Source organism: Archocentrus centrarchus, unplaced genomic scaffold (assembly GCF_007364275.1).
Source record: "Archocentrus centrarchus isolate MPI-CPG fArcCen1 unplaced genomic scaffold, fArcCen1 scaffold_40_ctg1, whole genome shotgun sequence".
NCBI classification, from domain to species: Eukaryota; Metazoa; Chordata; class Actinopteri; order Cichliformes; family Cichlidae; genus Archocentrus; species Archocentrus centrarchus.
This window is the reverse complement of record NW_022060266.1, coordinates 837,410-864,898: the sequence shown is the minus strand read 5'-3', so window position 1 is coordinate 864,898 and position 27,489 is coordinate 837,410. Positions and strand designations below refer to the sequence as shown.

General features: G+C 43.4%; 1 protein-coding gene across 1 annotated transcript in view; it reads left to right on the top strand.

The window, feature by feature from the left end:
- slc6a20 (solute carrier family 6 member 20) overlaps nt 1-27,071 on the top strand; it is a 42,641-nt gene extending 15,570 nt beyond the window's left edge. The window contains exons 5-11 of the mRNA XM_030724668.1: nt 2,878-2,988; nt 3,110-3,351; nt 12,138-12,306; nt 17,460-17,661; nt 21,148-21,307; nt 21,481-21,646; nt 26,663-27,071. Of these exons, the coding sequence (XP_030580528.1) occupies nt 2,878-2,988; nt 3,110-3,351; nt 12,138-12,306; nt 17,460-17,661; nt 21,148-21,307; nt 21,481-21,646; nt 26,663-26,833 (1,221 nt within the window). The 3' untranslated portion in view covers nt 26,834-27,071. The remainder of the gene's footprint in view (nt 1-2,877; nt 2,989-3,109; nt 3,352-12,137; nt 12,307-17,459; nt 17,662-21,147; nt 21,308-21,480; nt 21,647-26,662) is intronic.
- The last annotated feature ends 418 nt before the right edge of the window (nt 27,072-27,489 follow it).

The following is a 27,489-nucleotide window of genomic DNA, read 5'->3' as shown; positions in this document are numbered from 1 at the left end:
CATCATTTATATGTTTCCACTCAGTCACACTGATCAAATGTGACTGAGTGGAAACAATTTATTTTTATGTGAGATTTATTATGATGAACCTGCCTTTGTTAGGAGTCATAATGAGTGAAATCAGTGAAAGAACAATCACTGGCTACATTACCAGTCAACAAATTACACATCCATTTGTGCACATGTGTAGCAGCAATCGCTATTTTGAAGGTCGTTACACAAGAAGGTAATATATTACACATTACTCATGACTTTTTTAAGTAATTCAATATGCTACTTAATTACTCCCCAGAGAAAGTAATTTGTTACACTACTTGTTATGCATTGTAATTACCAGTTATCAATATAAATCTTTGGATGCAGCCCCACACGCTAACACAAATTCTGATCCTAATGAGGGCATACACACATACATACACACATACATACATACATACATACATACAATGTTTTTTAGGTATCAACAGAAAACAACATTGAAAACCAAAGAGGCTTCAGAGCAATCACCACTGCAATTTTACTATAGAAACCTGCACAGTTAGAAATGGAGGCTGCACTGTTACAAGCCTGACTGCTCATCACTCCCTTTGTTAGGCTGGGCTTGGGTCTTGGATACACTATGACAGCATCTCACTATACATGAAACTGTATAGCTGGTAAACTGTACATAAAGTATCAAAAGTACTTATTCTGCAGAAAATGTTCTCCATCAGTGTTGAATAGATCAGTATTAATTTTAATATCAGCCAAAAATAACGTGAGTAAATACAAAGTGCAGCTTTTAAATTATGGTTTAATTTATTAGGGGGAAAAAGCTATCCAATCCTAATGGCGCAGTGTGAAAAAAAATCATGAATTAACTGTGATTAACCACATTTTATGGAAAGTTCACTAGCCACACCCACAGCTACCAGAGCTGCTGAATCTGAATCTGAATTTCTTAAAAAGAACCTGTCTGACAAAAAGCAACACATTATGCCATGATCTAAGGAAAGTCAAGGACAGATGAGAAATGAAGTCACTGATGTCTTTCTGGAAAGGGTCAGGCTGTGGGACTGCAGCGACCCACGATGAGAGCTATTATCCACAAATGAAGAAAACCTGGAACAGCAGTGAACCTTCCCAGGAGTGTCGGACCTACCAAAATTACTGCAAGAGCGCAAAAAAGTGGTCCTACAGCGCGGTCTGCAAAAGTATTGAGCCCCCCTGAGTCAATACTTTGTGGAACCACCTTTTGCTGCAGTTACAGCTGCAGGTCTTTTAGGGTATGTCTCCACCAGCTTTGAACATCTAGTGACTGAAATGTTGGCCCATTCTTCTTTGCAAAACAGCTCAAGCTCAGTCAGATTAGATGGAGAGCGTTTGTGAACAGCAGATTGGGTTTAGGTCTGGACTTTGACTGGGCCGTTCTAACACATGAATATGTTTGGTTAGAAACCGTTCCATTGTAGCCCTGCTTTATGTTTAGGGTCGTTGTCCTGCTGGAAGGTGAACCTCCGCCCCAGTCTCAAGTCTTTTGCAGACTCCAACAGGTTTTCCTCCAAGATTGTCCTGTATTTGGCTCCATCCATCTTCCCATCAACTCTGACCACCTTCCCTGTCCCTGCTGAAGAGAAGCAGCCCCAGAGCATGATGCTGCCACCACCATATTTGACAGTGGGGATGGTGTGTTCAGAGTGATGTACAGTGTTAATTCTACGCCACACACAGCGTTTTGCATTTTGGCCAAAATGTTCCATTTTGGTCTCCTCTGACCAAAGCACCTTGTTCCACATGTTTGCTGTGTCTCCAACATGGCTTCTGACAAACTGCAGACGGGACTTTTTATGGTTTTCTTTTAACAATGGCTTTCTTCTTGCCACTCTTCCATAAAGACCACATTTGTGCAGTGCACGACTAATGGTTGTCCTGTGGACAGATTCCCCCACCTGAGCTGTGGATCTCTGCATTTGGTCCAGAGTCACTGTGGGCCTCTTGGCTGCATCTCTGATCAGTGCTCTCCTTGTTGGGCCTGTAAGTTTAGGTGGACGGCCTTGTCTTGGTAGGTTTACAGTTGTGCCGTACTCTTTCCATTTCTGGATAATGGATTGAACAGTGCAAGAAACTGAGTCTACAAATTTTTACTCATCAAAACTAGTTGAGAGAAGGTTGGAAACATTTTGCCTGATTGGATCAGTAATGATTTCTGTCTTGATTTAACTGTTTGAATGGTTGGGTCAAAATTTGGCATAAACAGCATGAAAGTATGGATTAATCCTGCCTTGTTCAGGCTGGTGGTGTTGATATAATGGTACAGGATATTTTCTTGGCACATTTTGCGGCCCTTAGTTCCAGTTGAATTATAAACATTTAAATGCCATGGCCTATGTCAATACTGTTGATGATCATTTCCATCCCTTTATGACCACAGTGTACCCATTATCTCATGGCTGCTTCCAGTAGGATAGCGTATCATTTCACAAAGCTCAAACTGGTTTCTTGAACATAACAGTGAGTTAACTGTGCTCAGATGTCCTCCACAATCACTAAATGCCAATCCAGTGCAGGCTCATTAAGGTGTGGTTGAACCAGAAATGGTGGAATCATAAGTTATCATGTCAGTATGTACCAAAGTCTCTGAGGAACCTTTCCAGCACTTTGTTGAATTTATGCCTCGAAGAATTAAGGCAGTTCTGAAAGCAAACGGGTGTATAACCAATTACTAGCAATGTGTAGCTAAAGGGTTCAATGAATGTAATTTACACATTTTTAAACCAGCAGACCAAATGCCTAACTGGAAATGTTCATTAAAATCGTGTAGCACAAAGTTATGAAGTTATAAAATTAATTCATATTCCATTTTCACATTTCTATAATTGTGCTGTTTGGCTTATACAGGTGGTGTACTTCACAGCCACATTTCCTTATCTGGTCCTCTTTATCTACTTGATTCGGGGTATCACTCTTCATGGTGCCATTAATGGTATCAAATACATGGTTACACCCAAGGTAAAATCTTCTGTGAAGTGTGCCAGTTGACACATAGCCATGGTTCTTCAGGTTTTATGGTTGTGTGGTGTATCTGAACAGTGACTCATTTTTATGTGCATGTATGTTTGTCTGCTTTTAGATGGCTGCACTTGCCAATCCTACAACATGGATCAATGCAGCCACTCAGATATTCTTCTCTCTCGGTTTGGGTTTTGGCTCACTAATAGCATTTGCTAGCTACAACCAGTACAACAACAACTTTCAACAGCAGGCCATCGTTATCGCCCTTATCAACAGTGGAACCTCCATCTTTGCCAGCATTGTCACCTTTGCCATCTATGGGTTCAAGGCTACAGTCAACTATGAAAACTGCCTGAACAGGTATGTCTGTCTTATGCTAATACTGGGTGCCCTTACACATGCATGATAGCCTGTAAACAGGTGTGTCCCTCAGTCGGGAATATACCCTTCAACAATTTTTACCCTTCCCAAATTTTTTTTCAATTTCCAGTGCAGAATATCACACATACTTTCTACCATACCTTTATACCACTGTGCCTTTTTAAAAATAAATGTATTTACATTAATATGTGCAACAATGTATGCACTGTCACATCTCAGGTCTTAATAACAGCCATTGCCCAGTTTAAAGCTCTTTTTTAAAGAGGCTCTTTCAGTGTCTGTGGCTTTAAATCCAACTGAGTGGGAGAAAAGTGAAGCACAAGGTGCAAGATGTCATTTTACATGTAAAAAAAATAACCTAAATCAAAGCAGAGGGCAGATGATGTTAGTTATAAAATAGGGATTTTAACAGTACAGAGCAGTGGCATGGAAAAATGACTTGTACAGTAAATGACTTTCAGTTAACAATACAGGCTGCAGCAGGCAACATTTGAGTCAATGTGAGGATATTATTGGCCTTGATTGGCATCACAATGTCTTAAATGAATCTTTTATCAATCTTGGAAAAAAAATAAGAAATGGGGATTTAATTTTTTTCTGACATAATTTAGAATCTCAAAGTAACTGATGACAGCTGTTATTTTTAAAACATTCATCAATCTACTACAATATCAATATTGTCCACATCAGCATAGTACAGTCAGCAACACTCATATTTTGAGCAGGAAAAGGTTAAATATCAGGACAATTCAATAATGGTGGAATACACTGCTGGAATATAGCACAAGTTTTCAGACCATGAAACTGCCCGCGTATGTGCACGGAGGTCAGACGAGGCGGTCTACACCAGCTTTTTGGGCTCTTACATCAGCTTGTTGCAGATTACATCAAGGATTACGTTGTTTTAAGGTTATGAAAATCAAAACAGTGGGTGCCCCTAACTCCAAATAATGGATGGTTTTGGTTTTTTCTTGTTTTTTTTTTTTTAGTTATTGTAAAGTTGGTGTTACATGACATTCAGAATGGTATTAAATAAGTCAAAAGATATAAGAAACCTGCATCAGCTTTATGTAGTTCTATTAAAAAAAACAGTATAAGTGAGCATAGAGAGATTTAAATTCAATGCGTGAACCACACACTACCTTTTAAATGCAGCTCTGGCCTGTGGGCATATACCATACCATACCATCTTTATTTATAAAGCACTTTAAAACAACCACAGCTGACACAAAGTGCTGTACATTAAAACACAAATAAATAACCATTTAATAACTCTTTCAGGTTAAAAAAAAAAAAAAAAAAAACAGTTTAAAACTAGATCCCGCTGGAGTTAAAAGCCAAGGAAAAAAGATGGGTTTTAAGACGAACTTTAAAAGTGGACAGTGAAGGGGCCGCTCTAACCTGCAAAGGCAAGTCATTCCATAACTTAGGACCAACAACAGAGAAAGCCCTGTCCCCTCTGAGCTTCCTTCTTGATCTTGGTACCTCCAAGAGCAGCTGGTCTGCTGACCTGAGAGACCGGCAAGGTATGTAGGGGTGAAGAAGCTCAGAGAGGTAAGGCGGGGCAAGATTGTGCAAAGATTTAAAAACAAACATAAGAATCTTAAAATGAATCCTAAAATGTACAGGCAACCAGTGAAGTGAGGCCAGGACAGAGGTCATGTGCTCTCTCTTTTGAGTTCCCATCAAAAGTCGTGCAGCAGCATTTTGAACCAGCTGCAGACGTGAGAGTAGCGACTGACTGACTCCAAAATAAAGTGAATTACAGTAATCCAGTCGAGATAAAATAAAAGCATGGATCACTGTTTCAAAATGCTGCCTAGATAGAAATGCTTTTACTGATACCAATTGCTTCAAATGATAAAAACTGGACTTAACCACAGCTCTGATTTGGCTGTCCAATTTAAAATCACTGTCCACCTTAAAACCAAGATCAGTAATAATGGGTTTAAAATATACCTCCAAGGGTCCCAGGTCAACAGAGGAGGACTCACAGGAGCCACTGGGTCCAAACACCATTACCTCTGTTTTCTTTTCATTAAAATTTAAAAAGTTCAAGGCCAACCAAGCTTTAATATCACCTAGACATGCCAGGAGATGTTTTATGGAATGGATATCCTTCTTCTTCAAGGGCAAATAAATTTGACAATCGTCAGCATAACAATGAAATGAGATTCCATGTTTTCTGAGGATAGAACCCAGAGGCAGTAAATACAGTGAGAAAAGCAGTGGGCCCAGAATTGAGCCCTGCGGTACACCACATGGCAGAGAAGCAGCAGATGATTCAGCATCAAGAATGCTCACAGAAAAAGTTCTCTCTGCCAGGTAAGAACTGAACCATTTAAGAACAGTGCCACCAATGCCTACTAAGTGGTGTAAACGAGATATTAAAATGTTGTGATCTACTGTATCAAAGGCAGCAGTTAGGTCAAGTAAAACCAGAACAACATGGTTCCCAGAATCACATGCAAGAAGGATGTCGTTAAAAACCCTTAATAAAGCAGATTCTGTGCTATGAAGGGTTTTAAAACCTGACTGAAAAACCTCCAGGGTGCTATTCTCATCTAAAAACTGTTTCAGCTGACAGTACACAATTTTTTCTAAAACCTTAGAAAGAAAAGGCAGCTTGGAAATAGGCCGATAATTAGCCAGCACAGCAGGATCAAGACCAGGTTTCTTAAGCAGTGGCTGGACTACTGCATGTTTAAAAATAGCAGGGACCACACCTGAGGACAGACTGCTATTTATAATGGTAAGAACAGGCTGCCCTATACTAGATAAAATTTCTTTAAAAAATCGTGGAGGGACAGGATCACGGGGGGAACCTGATGGCTTAATATGGCCGACCACATCCTCTAAAAGTGAGAGAGTCACAGACTCAAACTGAGTGAAAACAGCAGAGCAAGGGACTGAAACAGAGGGGTCAGAACCAGGAGCTGTGATGAGAGCCCTGGTACTAGCAACCTTTTCAATAAAAAAACGCAGAAAATTATTGCACGTATCAGGAGAAGCTTCCAAACAGGCATTCTGGGGAGCATTAAGCACAGAGTTAATAGTGTTAAACAAAAGACGTGGGTTATGGCTGTTGGAGGAAATAATTTTTGCAAAGTATTCCCTTTTTGCCTCTTTAACCGTGCTCTGGTAGTGACGCCAGCAGTCTTTTAAAATTTGAAGAGTCACCTGCAGTTTATCTTTTTTCCACCTTCGTTCAGCTCGGCGACATTCCCTCCTCACAGCACGAGTTCTGTCATTAAACCACGGCTCAGGTTTAGTCTTTGGCTGCCTGGTTTTTAATGGAGCCACCGAGTCCAGGATGGTTTGACAGGAAGAGTAGAACCAAGAAATAAGCTCTTCTGTATCAGAGGAGAGAAAGTCAAACGAACCACAGAGGTGAAAAAAAGCAGTAGAAAACTGAGCGGCAGTGGACGGGTTAATAACCCGACAGCGCCGAACAGGAGCACGAGTTTTAACTGCAGTACGCGTCAAACTAGCAGTGAATAACACAGGCAGATGATCCGAGAATACAGAGTCACAGATTTCCAGGTTAGTCACAGGCAGACCGCAGGAAAGAACCAGGTCCAGTGTGTGTCCGTGCTCATGTGTAGGGCCGGGTACGGCCTGTACCAGGTTAAAAGAGTCAAGAAGGCTTAAAAAGTCCTTATCCTTATCAGGACAACACACATGTATATTAAAATCTCCAACAATAAGAACATATTCATAATTAGGTATAATCCCTGCTAGAAAATCAGAGAAGTCATTTATGAAGTTTTTGTTGTATTTGGGGGGCCGGTAAACCACAGCGCAGAAAACCGGGTTAATGTGCCTCATCTCAAACGAGGTAAACTCAAAGCTGGAGAATGACGACTGTAGAAAGCACTGCTTACATTTGTAGTCCTGTTTGTGAACAGTCGCTGTGCCTCCGCCTCTCCCTGTAGCCCGCGGTGAGTTAAAATAACAACAATCCTCTGGTAAAAGCTCAGACAGAGCACTGGACTCGCCAACACTCAGCCACGTCTCAGTCACAAACAGAAGATCCAGGTTACGGGAACTAAAAAAGTCCCGAAGAATAAAAGTTTTATTCGCCAGCGACCTGGCATTTACCAGGCCAATCCTGACAGGAACTGGAGCATGGGCTCCAACAAGTCGGGAAACCCGGCACAGCGGTCTCAGGTTTCGGAGACATTGTCGGCGCATGTTGAGCCGGAGAGGGTATGGGCGGCGGGGCCGAAGGGCTTCAAAGCCGACAATGGGCACCAAACAGGCATCAACGGGATCCAGGAAACGCCGAGGCACACGAGATCCTAGAAACGATCCATGCACCGATCGGGTAGAAGCAGAAGAGTGCGTCAGGTAAAATTTCAGCTTCACCAGCCGGCCGCTTCTTCTTCCGCGACGACGATGACGTCTCCGCCGGGAAGGCAGCGCAGGAACCCGCCACAGATGACTCGGAATCTCCGACAGAAACGGGGGCAAGGATTGCTGTCCACCAACACCAAATATCACCATGTCCTGGACCGAAGGTTGGAGGTCCAGTAGTGTTCGGCGATCATACACCAGCAGAGACTCAGTTCCATAAATGACATAGGTTAAAAACAATATAAACACAAACAAACATGAGAATGACAGACGAGCAGCCACACACACCGGCGCCATCTTACGTATCATATAATCAATGCTAATGGTAACATTAACTAACACTATACAATTCAGTTTAATTCAATTCAGTTTTATTTATATAGCACCAAATCACAACAAACAGTCGCCTCAAGGTGCTTTGTATTGTGGGTAAAGACCCTACAATAATACAGAAAAAACCCAACAGTCTAAACGACCCCCTATGAGCAAGCACTTGGCGACAGTGGAAAGGAAAAACTCCCTTTAACAGGAAGAAACCTCCAGCAGAACCAGGCTCAGGGAGGGGGGGTCATCTGCTGTGAGGGGCTGAGGGGAGAGAAAGACATGCTGTGGAAGAGAGCCAGAGATTAATATCAATTAATGATTAAATGCAGAGTGGAGTATAAACAAAGTAAATAAGGTGAATGAAAAGAAACAGTCTATTGTGGGAACCCCCCAGCAGACTAGGCCTATAGCAGCATAACTAAGGGAGGGTTCAGGGTCACCTGATCCAGCCCTAACTATAAGCTTGATCATAAAGGAAAGTTTTAAGCCTAATCCTAAAAATAGAGAGGGTGTCTGTCTCCTGAATCCAAGCTGGAAGCTGGTTCCACAGAAGAGGGGCCTGAAAGCTGAAGGCTCTGCCTCCCATTCTACTCTTAAGTATCCGAGGAACCACAAGTAAGCCAGCAGTCTGAGAGTGAAGTGCTCTGTTGGGGTGATATGGTACTATGAGGTCTTTGAGATAAGATGGTGCCTGATTATTCAAGACCTTGTAGGTGAGGAGAAGTATTTTAAATTCTCTTCTAGATTTAACAGGGAGCCAATGAAGAGAAGCCAATATGGGAGAAATCTGCTCTCTCTTTCTAGTCCCTGTCAGTACTCTAGCTGCAGCATTTTGGATCAGCTGAAGGCTTTTCAGGGAGTGCATGAAGACGTCTGTGTTTGCGCTCGCAGCCAACAACAGAACATTTGGTGAGTTTTATTTGTCGCTGAGACATTTTAGTGTTAGTTAGCTGTAGGGTCTCTAGCAAGAAGTTAACAGTAGCAGACTGTGACGGAGCTGCTCAGAGTTGGAGAGTGGGTCCTGGTAGGCCAATGCTAGCGGCATAGCTGAGGTCAGTGGCTGTATAGCTGTGACATCACAAGCTTTCAGATGTTTTTTAAAGTCTAACAAGTCCTCCAAATAAACATTACTAGCACCAGAAAATGTTCACGAAAGCGCCTCTGAAATTATATGTATGAGTGGTTCTACATTAAAATATTTTTAAAAGTCTGCGTTGGGACTTAGTAGGATGGCGCAACACATCCATTGTTCAACAAGGCGTTTGAGGATGATCTGGACCAGGTGTCTGGGACCATTTGTTAAGCTGTGGTTTATTTTTACTCATTGTTTGATTAGAATAGACTAGACTAGACTAGAATAGAATAGAATAGAATAGAATAGAATAGAATAGAATGCCTAGTCATTATACAGAATGTACAATGAGATTGGAGGGCCACTCTTGTTCAGGGCCATGTAGTAGAAAGTCACGCTTTCTAAAATTATAAAATTAAACTTCTAAGAAATATACAGAAAATAAAACAGAATTTATAAAATATATACATTGTAAAAAATAAAACAAGAGATATATATAATGCTTAATAATGAAGATGGTGAGTATTGCAGTAGTGAATGAATACTGGATATTACACAATAGAGGAATGTTAGATACTGTTCAGTATGAATAATATAATATTGCACAGAGATGTGGGTGTTGCACAGTTACGGTGGGTGAGTGTGTGAGTTCAGGGTGGTGATTGCTCTGGTGAAGAAACTGTTCTGGAGTCTGTCTGTTCTGGCTTTGATGCTCCTGTAGCTCCTGCCAGAGGGCAGGAGGTCAAACAGGTCAAAGCCAGGGTGTGAGCTGTCCTTGATGATGTTCCTGCTCTGCTGATGCAGCGGGAGGTATAGATGTCCATCAGGGAGGGGAGAGGGCAGCCAATGATTCTCTGTGCTGTCTTGACTACCCTCTGAAGCCTGACCCTGTCTGCCTCAGTGCAGCTGCCGTACCATACTGTGATACAGTACGTCAGCAGGCTCTCAATGGATGAGTGGTAGAAGGTCAGCAGCAGGTTTGAGTCCAAGTTTCATCGGACTCATCTGAGACGGGGACGAGTCAGCCTACAGGATGGACGTCAAACGTCTGGTGTCCTGGTGCAGCCACAATAACCTGGTACTGAACGCCCAGAAGACAGTGGAGATTATAGTCGACTTTAGGAAGCACACAGCCCCTCTACCCTCCATCATCCTGACTGACACCCCCATCACCACAGTGGACTCTTCTCGCTTCCTGGGAACTACCATCACCCAGGACCTCAAGTGGGAGCCCACCATCACCTCTGTCATCAAAAAGGCCCAGCAGAGGATGTACTTCCTGCGGCAGTTGAAGAAATTCAACTTGCCAGCAAGGACCATGGTGCAGTTCTATACTGCCATCATTGAGTCCATCCTTACCTCCTCCATCACTGTGTGGTACGCTGGAGCCACCACTAGGGACAAACAGAGACTACAGCGCGTTGTGCACTCTGCTGAGAAGGTGATTGGCTGTAACCTCCCATCTCTCCAGGACCTGTACACCTCCAGGACACTGGGGCGTGCAGGTCGGATCACAGCCGACCACTCTCACCCTGGGCACAGACTTTTTGACCCTCTCCCCTCAGGCAGGAGGCTACGGTCCATACGGACCAGAACCTCCCGCCATAAGAACAGTTTCTTCCCCTCTGCTGTTGGACTCATGAACAATTACCCTAAGACTGTTACCACCACCCTCCACAAACGCTGATGACCCTATGTCTATGCACCTGTCTGACTGCACTGATGTACATATTAGTGGAATATTAGTCTCTGCACTGTATATTTTGTAATTTTGTAATATTGTGTTATAGTTATAGCTCTAATATCTCTGTATATTTGCAATTTGTATACTTGTATATTGTCTTATAGTTTTTATACTTATTTGTTTTTTTTCTGTAAGCACGAAGTACCGCAGCAATTTCCTAATGCTGTGAACCTGTTCACCCATATGGCAATAAAAACCTTCTGATTCTGATTCTGATTCTGAAGTTGTTCTTCCTGAGGACCCTCAGGAAGTGAAGTCGCTGCTGAGCCTTCTTGATAACAGCTGTGATGTTATCTGACCAAGAGAGATCAGCAGAGATGAGGACACCAAGAAACCTGAAGGTGTGGACCCTCTCCACACGCTCACCGTTGATGTAGAGGGGAGCTGTGTCAGTCCTGTGTTTCCTGAAGTCGATGATGATCTCTTTGGATTTCATGGTGTTCAGTGCAGGTTGTTCTCTGAACACCAGGCTGTCAGCTTCAGGACCTCCTCTCTGTAGGCTGCCTCATCTCCCCTTGAGATGAGTCTGACCACTGTGGTGTCGTCAGCAAATTTGATGATGAGGTTGTTATTGTGGGCCGGACTGCAGTCAGGAGGGGGCTCAGCACACAGCCCTGTGGGGAACCAGTGCACAGTGTGCGGGTGGATGAGAGATGGGGGTTAAGTTAACAGTTAACAAGTTTAGATTTAGGGATTAGCACTAGGCCTGTAGAACAAAAAATACCTGATCAGGGTCAGGAAAACATATGGTTTCAGTTCAATTACCTTTTTTCTTTGTTACAGACACATCACAAAGTACAATACAAAGTTCCAGCTCATCTAAACTTGACAACACTAGTGCACATTTTGTGGGGTGATTGGGTAAGTGGTGGAGGTCAAAGTAGCATTCACATGAATGTTAAGACCCAAGGTTTCCTAGCATTGTATTCCATTGACATGATAACTGTCATTCACTAAACCTGCCAGTGGTTTCAATGTTGTGGCTTATCGGGGTCATGGAATAGCAAACAATAAAGTGACAGAGATGCAATAATATTACAAAAAAGTAATACAGAAAAAGGAAGAACAAAGTGGCAGTTTTGCAGTTGAAACAAACGAGGAAAAACTGTCCAGAAAAAGGAAGAGGACTTTGAGTTCAGACTTATTTGGCAGTGTTTACTTTTGTTAGGTTGGAAAGTGATGTGACACTGAACCAAATTCAGCAGGCAATTATTGCAATTGTTGTTAAAGGTCAGGATTAATTTGTGTGCCTTTTTCTTCCTTTTCCAGAATGCGCATTCTGCTGCTAAACACCTTTGATCTAGCAGAAGATACCATTAGCATGGACAATATCCTTGAGTCGATTGAGAAGCTGAACACAACATATCCAGTGCAGTTTGCCCAAATTGCTGACAAAGTAAGAGAGGGAGAGTGTAACCTGGTAAAGGAGCTAGACACAGTAAGTTGCACTCATCTTACAGTGATCCACACAGCAAACCCTTTTTAAAAAATAATGGAAATCAAGTTATTTAACATGGAAACAGAAAAAAGATAAAGTTTTGACATCTTTCACCCAGAGTTTGAATATACATTTAGGTCCAAAGGTTTTTGGATCATGATACAAGTTTTGTAATTTTGTCTCTGTACACCACCACAGTAGATTTTAAATGCAACAGTCAAGATGTGATCAAAGTGCGGACTTTCCACTTTAATTCAAGTCGTGTAACAAAAGTATTGCATCCATCCGTCCATCCATCCATCCATCCATCCATCTTCTTCCGCTGGGTCACAGGGGCAGAAGCCCAAGCAGAAAAACTCAGACCTCTCTCTCCCCAGCTGCCTTCTCCAGCTCATCCAGGGGGACACTGAGGCGTTTCCAGGCCAACTGAAATATATAATCTCTCCAGCATGTCCTGGGTCTTCCCCAGGGCCTCGTCCCGGCAGGACATGCCCGGAATACCTCACCCAAGAGGCACCCAGGACGCATCCTAGTCAGATGCCCGAACCACCTCAACTGGCTCCTTTTGATGTGGAGGAGTAGCAGCTCTACTCTGAGCCCCTCCCGAATGACTGCGCTTCTCACCCTATCTCTAAGGGAGAGGTCAGCCACCCTTCAGAGGAAGCTCATTTCCACCGCTTGTATCCGTGTCCCTGAGTCAGAGTGGGCATCCACCCTTTTCTGGCTGAGGACCATTCTCATTCCAGCCACTTGCACTTGCAAGCTGGAGGCAACCACCTGATAAAGCCAACAGGACCGCATCATCTGCAAAAAGCAGAAATGAGATTCTGAGGCCACCAATTTCTATACCTAGAAATTCTGTCCATAAAAATTATGAACAGAATCGGTGACAACGGGCAGCCCTAGCAGAGTCGAACACCCACAGGGAACAGTTTACCCAACTTATTGCTAGCAATGTGGACCAAGTTCTTGCTGTGGTTGTACAGGGACTGTACACAGCATACTCCTGGAGCACCCCCCCACAGGATACTCCAAGGGACGTGGTCAAATGTCTTCTCCAAGTCCAGAAAACACATGTAGACTGGATGGGCAAACTCCCACGCACACTAGAATATCCTTGAGAGGAAAAAGAGCTGGTCCAGCGTTCCTTGACCGGGATGAAAACCGCATTGTTCCTTTTAGATCTGAGGCTTGACTAATGGATGGACCTTTCTTTCCAGCACATTGGCTCAGACCTTTCCAGGAAGGCTGAGGAGTGTGATTCCCCCAATAGTTGGAGCACACCCTCTAGTCCCCCTTCTTAAAGATGGGGACCACCACCCCAGTTTGGGGTGGCTGTAGCTCAGTAGGTAGAGCAGGTCACCTACTGATCGGAAGGTCAGCGGTTCGAATCCTGGCTACTCCAGGCTACATGCCAATGTATCCTTGGGCAAGATACTTAACCCCAAGTTGCTCTCCGACCGTTCTGTCGGAGTAAGAATGCATGTGAATGTTAGTTAATTAAAGCACTTAGCTTAGTAAAAAATGGAAGTGCTTGTATGAATGGGAGTGCATGGGTGAATGCACAGGTTGTATAAGCGCTTTGAGTGCTCATACTGAGTAGAAAAGCGCTATATAAGAACTAGTCCATTTACCAGTCTGCCAATCCAGTGGCACACCCCAGATCTCCATCCAATGTTGCAGAGACATGTCAACCAAGACAGTCCTACAACATCTAGAGCCTTCAGGAACTTGGGAAAAATTTCCTCCACCCCAGGTTGCCCTGCCACCAAGGAGTTGTTTAACTGCCTCAGTGACCTCTTTGTCCCCAGACTCTTGTTCCACTATAGAAGGCATGTCAGTGGAATTAAGGAGGCCTTGAACTATTCCTTCCACCACCAGACTTTAGCTTCAGTTGAAGTCAGCAGCGCCCCGCCCGCACAATACTCTATGTGAGTAGAGCACCACTTTCCCCTCCTGAGTCACCTGACAGTTCGCCAGAATCACTTCGAGGCTATCCGAATGTATTTTTCCATGGCCACACCAAACTCCTCCCACACCTGAGTTTTTCCTCAATTGCCACAGGCTAACAAGGCTCGGTAGGACTTGTTCTTCAGCTTGATGGCTCTCTTTGCCTCCGGTTACCACCATCTGCTTTAGGGATTACCACCACCACAGGTACCAACCCCCTTGCAACCACAGCTCTGACCAGCATCCTCAATAATGGAGGTGTGAAACATGGTCCGTTTGGACTTCTTGTCCTCAGCCTCCCTCAGAATGCTGTTGAAGTTCTGAGGTGGAAGTTGAAGATCTTGTGGACTGGGGCCTCTACCAAGTGTTCCCTGCATACCCTCACTATACATTTAGGCATGCCAGGTCTGTCCAGCATCCTTCCTCACCACCTGATCCAACTCATCACCAAGTGGTGATCAGTTGACGGCTCAGCTCCTCTCTTCACCCGAGTGTTCAGAACATACAGCCACAGATCTGATCATATGATTACAAAATCAATCATCAACCTGCAACCCAGGGCATCCTGGTACCACATGCACCTATGGACATCCTTATGTTCTACCATGATGTTCATTATGGACAAACTGTGGTTTGCACAAAAGTCCAATAACAAAACACGACTTGGATTCAGATCCTCCCAATCCCAATCACACCCCTCCTGGTTTCACTGTCAATTCAAACATGAGTGTTGAAGTCTCTCAGTAGGACAATTGACTCACTGGATGGAGCACCCTCAAGCACCCCACCCAGCGACTCCATGAAGGGTGGGCACTCTATAAACTGTCATTTGGCGCATAATCCCAGACAACAGTCAGGACCCATTCCCCAGCCTGGAGGCTCAGGGAAGCAACCCTCTTGTCCATTAGTAAAAACTCCAACATACAGACAGTAAGCCAAGAAGATACAAGGATACCCACCCAGCTCACCAACTCCAGCCCCTCTCCAGGAGAGTGGTTCCAGAGCCCAGGCAGTGCGTTGAGGTGAGCCAGACTATATCTAGCTGGTATCTCTCAACCTCATGCACTAGCCCATGCTCCTTCCCCACCAGAGAGGTGACTTTCATGTCCCAATAGAAAGTCTCGATAGCCAGGGATCGATCTGCCAGTGTCATCTTACATAGGGGTTGTCTATTGCATTTACTCTTTAGGAATTACAAACATTTTTATACATAATATCTGAGTTTCTGAACCTATGGGTATTACCATATTAGAAATTTACAGAAACTATTTAAGCCCGTTTGAGGAGGCTTGCCTAACTCTACTGCCTACTAATCCCAGATACTGACCCTGCTATCCTTTGCAGTTGCAACCAACTAGCAACCCCAATAGTTAAGTGCAATCAACAGTCATGTCTGTTACTGGAAGTCCTCCTCTAATGGTGTGGTGCACTTGGCATGACAGCTAGGTAATACTTTACTGACCGGGAAAATAGGTCCAAGGGATCAATTGCTTTTAATAACTAGAACAACCTATAAGAACCATTAAGAGACCTAATTTTATACCTTTGCTATTCTACAAAGAGTTAAAAAGGGAATGTATGCAATTTAGACTTTAAATGCAACTAGAATACTTTATTAATTAATTTAACAGGAGCAAGCAAGCAGCTCAAATAAATTAGTAAAAAATATCAGATCACATATTTCTTAGTATAACTAACTAATCAATCCTAAGCTAAATGATGATTTCTAAATGCTGATTTTGAAATATTGTTCTGAAATGAGAGAGCAGAGAGGTTACGCCTTGGCCCGCAGCGTAGTTCCCTTCTAGCCGCATCCAAAATAGGGAAGCCACGATCCAGTATGAGATCCTTCAACTCCTTTCAGATTAAATCCAACATGGCAAAAATGAGTAGAGAAAAAGACAAAAATCTTAAACCCACTTCACAAGTTCAGTTTTTTGTCAATGCTTATTCCTCTTGCATTTCTTGCAATGAACCATAAAATCCAATTTTCCTCTACACATTTGCAACATCTAGAGAAAATAACCACTTGGTTCTCTTCACATTGCATTTTTATATTGTCTTTTAGAGCATTCACCTCCTCTCCCAAATTTCTCTCTCTGGTGCAAGAATAGACTGCTAGTGATGGGAATTCCGGCTCTTTTCAGAAAGCCGGCTCTTTAGGTTCAGCTCCCAAAGAAGAGCCGGCTCTTTCAGCTCCCAAGTGGCTCCTCAGATTTTACTTATAAAAAAATGTGTAAAACGAATCACTAATGTAAAAATATACATTCTTTATATGCTCAACATAGAATAAAGTGCTCCAAATACAAATTATAAAACAAAAGATTGACACTCAGAAAAACCCAGGGCCTTTGAAGGACTGATCCTGTTTCTCCTGACTTGATATGACCTACCCTGTTTTGTTCTTTGTTCTAATTGCACTGATGGATGAACAGTTCATATATGTCTGTGCAGGTTGTTTGTGTAGCCTGCTTGATATGAAATGTTAACTTTGCAGTCTACATTCTGCCTGTCTATCACATTAAAATGTGTCCAATATTTACTATGTTTTCTGTCACTCATTTTCCTCACCAAAGCTAAACTTCCTCTGGCTTTTTCCTGTCTCCAAGTGAAATTTGAAAGAACCCCTCCCTCTCTGGTGTTTCTGAAATCACTGTGCGGTGTGTCCGTGGCCCCTCCCCTCCCGCTCAGTGTATACACACAGATGCTGCCACCCATCTTAACCAATCACCTGCAGCTTCCACAAAAAAGAAATGGCTCATAATGAGGAGCCGGCTCCCGTTGTTCACTTCAAAGAGCCGGCTCTTCCTTCCCCCACTTGTACACATCAGGTCAAGAAACCCAGCATTTTCAGAGTTTTCAAGGTCCTAGTTTACAAGCTTTGTCCTTCAATCTTCAACCTGAACCTGAATCTGGAGACACTACAAATTCCATTGAAAACCTCATTGAAACCCACCCTCAGGAGTTTGACTAGAGCAGGTTAAATATCTGGTGAAAACAGGAGAATCTAGTTTTACATCGAGGTACAAAAGTATGTTGATGCCTTTTTATTGCTGCTCTTAGATAGTGAGAGAGAGATGGGGCACGTCTGCTTTCCTAGAGTTTAAAGGTGACATTGTTTGACAAATGTAATATGAATGCAGGAAAACCAAAGCCAAATTCAATTTCTGTTCTAACTTTGAACTCGCTTTCATCTTTTTCAGGCAGTAGAGGGGTCAGGCCTGGCCTTCATAGTGTACAGTGAGGCCATTAAAAACATGCCATTGCCACAGCTGTGGTCAGTACTGTACTTCTTCATGCTCCTGCTGTTAGGAATGGGCAGCATGCTGGGCAACGTCACAGCCATCATCACCCCACTACGTGATTTCAAGATTATATCCTGCATGAGGACCGAGCTGTTCAATGGTAAGATCCAAGCTAATGTTGATGGAAAAGATGTTTAAGGCATTTGTTGACATTATTCTGTGCTGGTAGTTTATATTCTCACTATTGCCTTACTTTTTCTATTTGGCTGGTTGTGTTAGAAACACAGTTACTGTAGTAAAGATCAGCATTAATCATTTTTGCAGCTTATAGAACTACTTTTCATCTGAGTGCATAAAAAATATGGATCCTGGTACTCTGTTCACTCTTGCCGACATATTGAGAATGTTTTTTGTAAGCTCATATTTTACAGTATTTCACAATCGCTAAAACACCAAACCCCGTTCCCTAAATCAAATCCACAGAAGCCGAAATGAACTTCTCGAATCACACACTCTTCTGGCCAAACCGCGAACACCGTTCAGGCACTCAGACACATCAGTTCAATCGCTCTCTTTCCTGTAACAGCAAACACATTCTCAGTCATAAACACACTTCACACGTGTGTTGCTGAACCTCAAACACAGTCACTGAAAACATTGTTGCAAAACCATAAACACTGTCAGCAGAATGTGAACACAACTCCAACACCGCTCTCAGCTGTTACACACAACAATTCACCTGTGTTAATTTTGACAGCAAATTTTGATTTAGTTTTAGTCTTTTGACAAAAATGTAATTTAGTTTTAGTCATAATTTAGTCATCTGAATAGTTTTAGTTTTAGTCGAGGAATTATGGTAAGAATATAGTCGACTAAATCTACAGTCGATTCAGTCGACTAAAATATAAAGGGTGTAAAATGTAAATGCTTTTTCTTCACTTCCCTTGAATTAGTCATTATACACACTTACGAGAAATTAAACATTTATTAAAAGTTATGGAATATTATTAGTAATATTAACATTAGCGTTTCACCTGCTTCCCACACGCCTGATCATTAACACCACCTTACTGAGATAATCGGAGCGTTTTACAGCAGGACGCTCTGAAAGGTACAGGGCAGTGTTCAGGACTAAGATTATAAAGGCTAATCCACCGCGGTGTGGAGATTTTCTCTAAACACAAACTGGGAAAAACACTTTACCCTGCATGACATTAAAATGCTGACCTTTGCATGGAGATCTGGGTGACTGGTTTGCAGATGTCGTTTAAGATTTGTCGTGTTTTTACCCAAGATAGTCGCCCCACATGGTTTACACATCGTTTTGTTTGTCACAGCGTCAAAGGACAAATGTGTCCATACATTGGCTCTTCTCTTTCTCCCTGCTGACATTGTTTACATCACTTAGTTCTATCGGAAGGAACGACCAATCACAGGCTAGTTCAGGGGTGGGCAACTCCAGGCCTCGAGGGCCGGTATCCTGCAGGTTTTAGTTGTGTCCCTGATCCAACACACCTGAATTACATATAGAAATCATTAGCAGGACTCTGGAGAACTTGACTGCATACTGAGGAGGTAATTCAGCCATTTGAGTCAGGTGTGTTGGATCAGGGACACATCTAAAACCTGCAGGACACGGCCCTCAAGGCCTGGAGTTGCCCACCCCTGGTCTAGTTTGTCCTTCCCGGGTTTAGAGCAAATTTGCGCAATTTTGCGTTTGATTGGATGCTTTCCTAACTTGTCCCGTCCTGTCACAAAATCAAATCAGTTCTGATTGGATGTTGTCCCCGCCAACCATTTTCGTCTCGTTTTCATTCATTGAGAAAGTGTCAATTTAGTCATCGTTTTTATCCTTTTAGGTAGTTTTTATTTAGTTATCATCTCGTTATTGTAATGAAAAAAAGGGTCGTTGACGAAAACTATGACGAAAATATTTCATCAACGAAATTAACACAGCAACTCACAATTGGACACACACGTGTCTAATGATGTGAGCAGACCAACTGGGCAGGATGAAAGTCAGATCAGTGTGCAGGTGGCATGTGTATCTACAATGGACAGACACATACAGAGAGGCACAGGAGGAAGAGGACGAGGAGGACCGAGAAAACAAATCATGTCCTCGTCTGCGGGATGACCATGAGGGAAGCAGGACGAAGGGTCCAACCCAATCTGAGCAGATTCTCTGTGGCAGCATCATCAGGACATTCACTGTTCCATGCTGTACAGCATCTAACACACAGTATGCCACACTGCAAGTACTGTGATGTTCATTACAGTGTAATGTCCACTGGAAATATACATTCATAAGTGTACTCCCCCTTTCCCATGATTGAACAATGACCACATGCGGGTGGCAGGAGTGCCCTTTTCATGCAACATGTGGGAGTCCCTGGCCAGCGGGGTGGCATTGTCACCCACTGTGCAGCCATTGGTAACTGGGGGTCCTCCACCATCATGCTAACCTGGGGCCATATAACACTGGACATCTGTGTGAAGTGTGTTTAGTGACTGAGACTGTGTCTGTCTTCTGTCCTGTCTCTCTCCCCTCAGCAGATGACCCCCCCTCCCTGAGCCTGGTTCTGCTGGAGGTTTCTTCCTGTTAAAGGGAGTTTTTCCTTTCCACTGTCACCAAGTGCTGCTCATAGGGGGTCTTTTGACTGTTGGGTTTTCTCTGTATTATTGTAGGGTCTTTACCCACAATACAAAGCCCCTTGAGGCGACTGTTTGTTGTGATTTGGTGCTATATAAATAAAATTGAATTGAATTGAATTGTTTGTGGTTGCACAAAAGCGAGTGATTGAGTTGATGTGTCTGAACTGTGTTTGCAGTTTGGCCAGAAGAGTGTGTGATTCGAGAAGTTCATTTAGGCTTCTGTGGATCTGGTTTAGGGAATGTGGTTTAGTGTTTTAGTGATTCAGAAATACTGTAACAGAGCACAGCTCAAACTGCACCGAGTGCAATGACACTGAGTTTATAGGAAGCAAAGGTCTACCACTATAGTCGATTCTGAACACATAAAAAGTATTAAGCAACGTTAAGTCCTCTAGATTCTTATTGTAGGGTCTTTACCTTACAACATGGTAAATGGTAAATGGACTAGTTCTTATATAGCGCTTTTCTACTCAGTATGAGCACTCAAAGCGCTTATACAACACGTTTTACATTCACCCATGCACTCCCATTCATACAAGCACTTCCATGTTTACTAAGCTAAGTGCTTTTTAATTAGCTAACATTCACACACATTCATACTCCGACAGGACGGTCGGAGAGCAACTTGGGGTTAAGTATCTTGCCCAAGGATACATTGGCATGTAGCCTGGAGTAGCCAGGAATCGAACCACTGACCTTCCAATCAGTAGGTGACCTGCTCTACCTACTGAGCTACAGCCACCCCACGACATAAAACACCTTGAGGTGACTTCTTGTTGCAATTTAGTGCTATGTAAATAAAACTGAATTGAATCTTTTTTTGGTTTACTCATTAATTTTCTCACAATTCAAGCCATTTTGATATTTGTTTGTATGTATAGAATATCCATTTACAGTATGCATGTCAGCTGCTTACTGCAGTATAGTATTGTTAAAAGTCATAATTTAAAGTAAAGGATAGCAGTGACTAAGGTTTGAGGTTTTCTTGCAGGTTTAGTGTGTTTGTTCTGTCTGCTGCTGGGCCTGGGATTCACCACCACATCGGGGAATTACTGGTTTACCATATTCAATGACTATGCAGCCACTTTCTCTCTGCTGTTCATCGTCCTCATCGAGGTCATAGCTGTTAGTTACATCTATGGAATTAAAAGGTTTGTGTAGTCATCTGTGGTAGTGTCCACATTTGTTAATGTAGATCTCCTGTTACTACAAAAATGTTTGTTTTGCCTGCAAATAGTGACCACTGCTGCATCATTAGAAATGCTTTAAACTACTACTGCAAAAGTGAATAATATTAGACATGAATATTCTCTCCTCTCTTTAGGTTTGAAAAAGACATAGAAGACATGCTCGGTCATCGTCCCAACTGGTACTGGAAAATCATGTGGGCACTAACCAGTCCCCTGCTCCTTATTGCCCTCTTTATATTCTACATCATTAACTACATCCAGGGAGGGACACCCACCTACCAAGCATGGAACAAAGAGCTGGTGAGTTTTGGTTTAGTTAATCCCCATGTGTCTCCATTTATGTCCCACGCCAGGTCCAGGCATTTTGTTAAAGCCATGTTCAAAGTGGTCAGTCCTTCAATTACTCTTGTATTTATTCCTGTGGCATTCTAAATGCTCCTCTACAAACAGTGTGGACTGAAACCATTGAAGACAGGATATGTTTAAGTCAGTCTCAGGTAATACCATGCACCCCAAAGAAATGTGACTGCCAGAAATCTGGATAGGTCACCTGATCCAGCCCTAACTATAAGCTTTATCAATAAGGAAAGTTTTAAGCCTAATCTTAAAAATAGAGAGGGTGTCTGTCTCCTGAATCCAAGCTGGGAGCTGGTTCCACAGAAGAGGGGCCTGAAAGCTGAAGGCTCTGCCTCCCATTCTACTCTTAAGTATCCTAGGAGAGATAATTCCCCCACAACTGATTAGATTAGATTAGATTAGATTAGATAAAACTTTATTAATCCCTTTAGGAAGATTCCATCAGGGAAATTAAAGTTCCAGTAGCAGCTTTTACAGGTAACATAGGTACACAAACACAGCAGAAATCACAATAAACAAACAAGTATTTCTTTAAGTTGTGTTTGGTCGTGCTGAGCAAGTAGAGCCTGCTCTGTCACTTCCTGTACAGATGTTCTGTGTTGTATGTCCAGTCCAGCTGTCTAACCACAGTTCAAGGTACTTGTAAGCATCTACAGTCTCTACCTCAACTCCCTCAATAAGAACTGGTTGTAACCTCTGTCTGGACTTCCTAATGTCAATGACCAGCTCCTTGGTCTTTGAGGTGTTGAGCTGTAGGTGGTTCCTGTGGCACCAGACAGCAAAGTGCCTGACCAGGCTCCTGTATTCCTCCTCTCTGGCTGCATTCCCACCACGTTTCTGTGAACTGCTCCTTTACGTATGAGTGTGGGCGGGGCCTCGTCTGGACACGGAAGCCGAAGCGCACAAACGTGGGAGAACACGCTCTCCTTTCTCGTGCTGCAAATACGTTTTAGGGTCCAAACCAAACTACTGCAGCATCTGTGTGCAGCACAGAGGGAAACACAGACAGCGATTAGAGCAAGACGACAAGTACGCACTTTGTGTCCTTTTATCTGTGATATGAACTGATACAAAGCAGCAAGTTCAGCTTTAGAGCCCAACCTAATTCACAGCCGTGAAAATCACTTCCCTTTTCTCCTGTAATACACACCATGCAGTGAAAGAGTGGTAGAAAACTTTACGTTGAGATGGCAGAGTCACACCCTTCTGCCGCTTTTGTCACCAGCTAGCTTGGGGGGCCCAAGTTGAACCAGTTTTTCAGCTGAGCACCGAGTGCGTTCGCAGTGGAAAAACCACTGAATGGTTCAAATACTGGCACCGGCACCCTGTCGGTGGAAAAAGGGCCTCTGTCATCCCTGATACACCCCACAACGACTGTGTCATCAGCAAACATCTGAATGTGACACAGCTCAGAGTTGTATCAGAAGTCTGCAGTGTACAGGGTGAAAAGAAGAGGGGAAGCACCATCCCCTGAGGTGCTCCGGTGTTGCTGATCACAGTATCAGACATGGTGTCCTTCAGCCTGACATACTGCGGCCTGTTGGTGAGATAACTGGAGATCCAGGTGACCAGGCAGGGGTCCACTCTCATCCTGTTCAGTTTATCCTGAAGTATAAGGGGCTGGATGGTGTTAAAGGCAGTTGAGAAATCCAGGAAGAGGATCCTCGCCATGCCACTTCCCTTATCCAGATGAGAGTGTGCTTGGTTGCAGCAGGTAGAGGATGGCGTCCTCCACACCAACACCTGCCTGGTATGCAAACTGCAGATGGTCGTGGGGATGTTGCACCTGGGGTCTGAGGAGACTGAGGAAAAGCCGCTCCAACAACTTCATTAAATGTGAGGTGAGTGCCACCGGTCAGAAGTCATTCAGCTCACTCGGCCGGTCCTTTTTCTGTACTGGAATGATGCAGGATGTCTTCCAGAGAGTAGGCACTCTCCCCAGCTGCAGCCTGAGGTTGAAGATGCGTTGAAGTGGTTCACCCAGTTCACCAGCACAGGTCTTCAGCAGTCAGGGGCACACATTTTCCAGGCCCGCTGCTTTCCTGGGATGAAGCTTCCTCAGTTGACCCCTGACCTGGTCCGCCGTGATGCTTGGAGACGTCTGTGTTGTAGTGGTGGTGGTGGTAGAGGAGGAGGGGAGGGGTGCTGTGTTGACTGGAGGGAGGTGTTTTGAGGGAAGAAGGAGAGATGGCTGCAGTGAGGGGGAGTGTGGGGGGGACAGGGGCTGATTGAACACACACACACAGCTCTGGTCTTTGTTTGGTGGCCTGTGATGGTTTTCACACCTCCCTCATGTTGTTCTCCTTCAGCTTCTGCTCCACCTTCCTCCTGTAACTGTCCTTTGCTTCCCTCACATATTGTTTTACCTCCTGCTGTGCTGCTTTCATCACCTCTCTGTCCCTGCTCCTGAAGGCGGCGTTCTTCCTGTTGAGGACGGCTTTGACTTCCTGTGTTACCCGTGGTTTTTTATTATTTTTAGGATAACACCGTACAGTCACCATACAGAACATGTCTGCACAGAAGTTGAGATAATCTGTCAGACAGTGTGTTATTCCCTCTATGTCCTCACAATGTGGGCTCAGCAGCACATCCCCGTCTGTGGTGTTATAACAATCTCTGAGGGCACTTTCCATTTCAGGGGACCACCTCCTGATGGAGCACATTGTTGCAGCCTGCCTTTGAACCATGGGGGTGTACTGTGCTGTAGGTAAACCAGGTTGTGGTCAGACTTCCCTAATGGGGGTGGTGACTCTGTATGCATCCCTCGCATTAGCGTACAACAAGTCCAGTCCACAACCTGGTAGAAAGCAGCCAAAGCAGAGTCCAAAGTAGCAAATCCCCAGAGATGATCATAAATGCCTCAGGATGCTGTGTCTGCAGCCTTGCTGTGACAGAGTGAATCCTGTCACATGCAGTGGCTGTGTCTGCCATTGGGGGGATGTAAACACAGGCCCTATGACACTGTTTCAGAATGAAAGCAGCATTTCAGCCTCCCGTTTACATGAGAATGGAGTGAAAACAATACTTTTTGGAAACGGGGGCTCTCGCACATGCGCACTATGGTTGCGGCTCCTATATCCACACCACCAATTTGTGGCCTGGCTATAGGAACTGCAGCATTTTCAGTGTTTTGCGTTTCCGTGTAAAGGGAGATCGTTTCTGAAATGTCTCTGTTTCCACTGGAAACGTTGTCGTGTAAATGGGGCCCCAGACGTCTCCGTAAAGATAAAAAAGCTGCACTCACAGTAAATCCACTGGTTGTTCAGTGTGGACAGCTCATCAGTCTTGGTTGGCATTATGCTTCATTTTCACTAAAAAATTAGTGGTTAGCATAATTGACAAGCATGTGTTACCTACAGGTAACATGAGTGTAATAAAAAAGATTTGTCAGTGTATTTTGCAGATTGGGAACTTGTGCCACACTAGAAGCAGCTGTGAAAAACCATAGTGACCTTTCTTAACATTCGGACAAAAGCTCAGTTATGAGAGCTATAATATGAAATAACAAGGTAAACCGGTGCAGAAAGGATTACTTCACACAGAGTTACTTTTAGGCTATATTAGATTATCTAAATATTTTCCATAGTTTGAGCATCCCCACAGTGGCCTCACTGTGAAATGGAAGAAATTTTTAAAATTTGAGATTTTGTATATTTTTGCATAAAAACATTATGACATTCTCATTACTATAACAATACATATAAAAAAATAAAAGAAAATGGTCAAGTTGGTATTTTCTTTATTGAGGAAGATAATGAGGGCAGCACTGTGGTGTGGTGGTTAGCACTGCTGCCTCACAGCTAGAAGAACAGCTAGAAGGTCTGGGATCAATCTCGTCTTGGCCCGGGCCTCTCTGTGGCGTTTGCATTTTCTCCCCGTGTCTGTGTGGGTTTCCTCCCACAGTCCAAAGACACACAGTTACTGGGGTTAGGTTAGGTGGTGATTCTAAATTGCCCATAGGTGTGAATGGTTGTCTGTCTCTCTGTGTTGGCCCTGCGAGAGGCTAGTGACCTGTACAGGTGTACCCTGCCTCAGCTGGGATAGCCCCCCCAACCCTAAACAGGATAAGTGGAAGAGAATGGATGGATGGAGGAAAATTATCCAATATGCATATGTTTCAAGTGTGAATCTCAAAGATTAACAGTAAATTTAAAGAACAGTTATTCAGTCAAAGGCATCCCAAGATTCAGTTGGGAATGGATGCCCTGTTTTCAAACGCAGAACAAGGATTTGTTGAAGTAAATGGTAAACGGACTGGTTCTTATATAGTGCTTTTCTACTCTACTTGAGCACTCAAAGCACTTTATACAACATGCTTCAATTACACACATTCACACAAGCTCTTTTTTCTACACCTAAGTGCTTTCTATCTAACATTCACACACATTCACACCCCCATGAACACACCAGAGCGCAGCTTGGGGTTCAGTATCTTGCCCAAGGATACTTTGGCATGCAGACTGGAGCAGCCAGGGATCAAACCACCAACCTTCCAATTAGACGGTGACTTGCACCTATTGTAATTGGCCAGTTTAGCATTGTTTCCTCCTGTGCCTTTCTGGCTACTTTTTCAACACACGTTTGAATTTATCAGTGAGAGAATATCCATCATCTCCTCAATATGAGACATAATATTCATAGCATCAAAATAGGACTCACAAATATTAGCAAATTCCTGGAGGGCGATTGCTGAAACTATGGGAATGAATGTGAGGGAAGGGCACTCTTACCGGCCATATCCATGGAAAATTTAACCAGAGATTATGTGTAGTTATTTATGTGTCCTTATTGACCTAAGGATATGGTACATCTGCATTTGTATAGCATGACAGGATATGAAGCCATTATAATCAGAGATTCAAATTAAACAGAAAGTAAATAATGCAAGTTAATAACAAAGTTGCTCCTGGTCATCTGAGTTGTCCTGCTAATGGTTAACTGCCCCTGCTGTTTCTGCAGGGTGAATCAGTGGTGATGGAGTACCCTGTCTTTGGTCAAGTTTTCATTGGACTGCTGCTGGTGTCGTCAGTCTGCTGTGTTCCCCTCACAGCTCTGTATGCCTTCTGCAGGAAGAGAAAAGCTGGAGCCTGTGAAAAGTGTCCATCTTCTGTGAGTACAGTATCAGTTTAGGTACCAGACCTCCAGACATCTCCTGCTTCCTGGACCTCTTTATATCTCCCCTGCAGCTGAACAGCAGGAGTACAGCATTTCTCACCTGATACACAGTAGTACGTGATGAGGAGTCATTTGAGGTTTCCATCATCACATCATTACAGTTCACATTAGTGAATGCACTTTTGAGCTGTTCTATCTGCAAGAGGATGCCCCTAAAGTCTTTCTGGTGTAACAGTGTTGGAAACATGAGGACAGATAAAAACCAGGCATCAAACATAGGTGTTCTTTTTTTTTCTTTGAATCTATTATTGGATTATATCTCTCAAAATTAAAGTCAGACTTCAGATTCAAGTCAATGCATAATTCAAGTTTATAACACCTTACATACAGAATAAGAATATCCTGCTCAGTTTCAGCTAGTAGTGTCCAAATCTTAACTGTGGAACATATTATTGGTTAATAGATGTAGGTTGTCTGATTGACAGACATTTATAGCAAATACACTGGTCAACAACAAGAAACCGTTTTTGTCTGCTACCTGAGGAAAAACAACTGATTGTTACTAATGTGGGTATGCTGACTCCAAATATGCTGACTCCAAATATGCAAACAGAATTTCTCGAGCACGTCAGGATCTTGAGTTACGTAACTACACCAATAAATGCCAATCG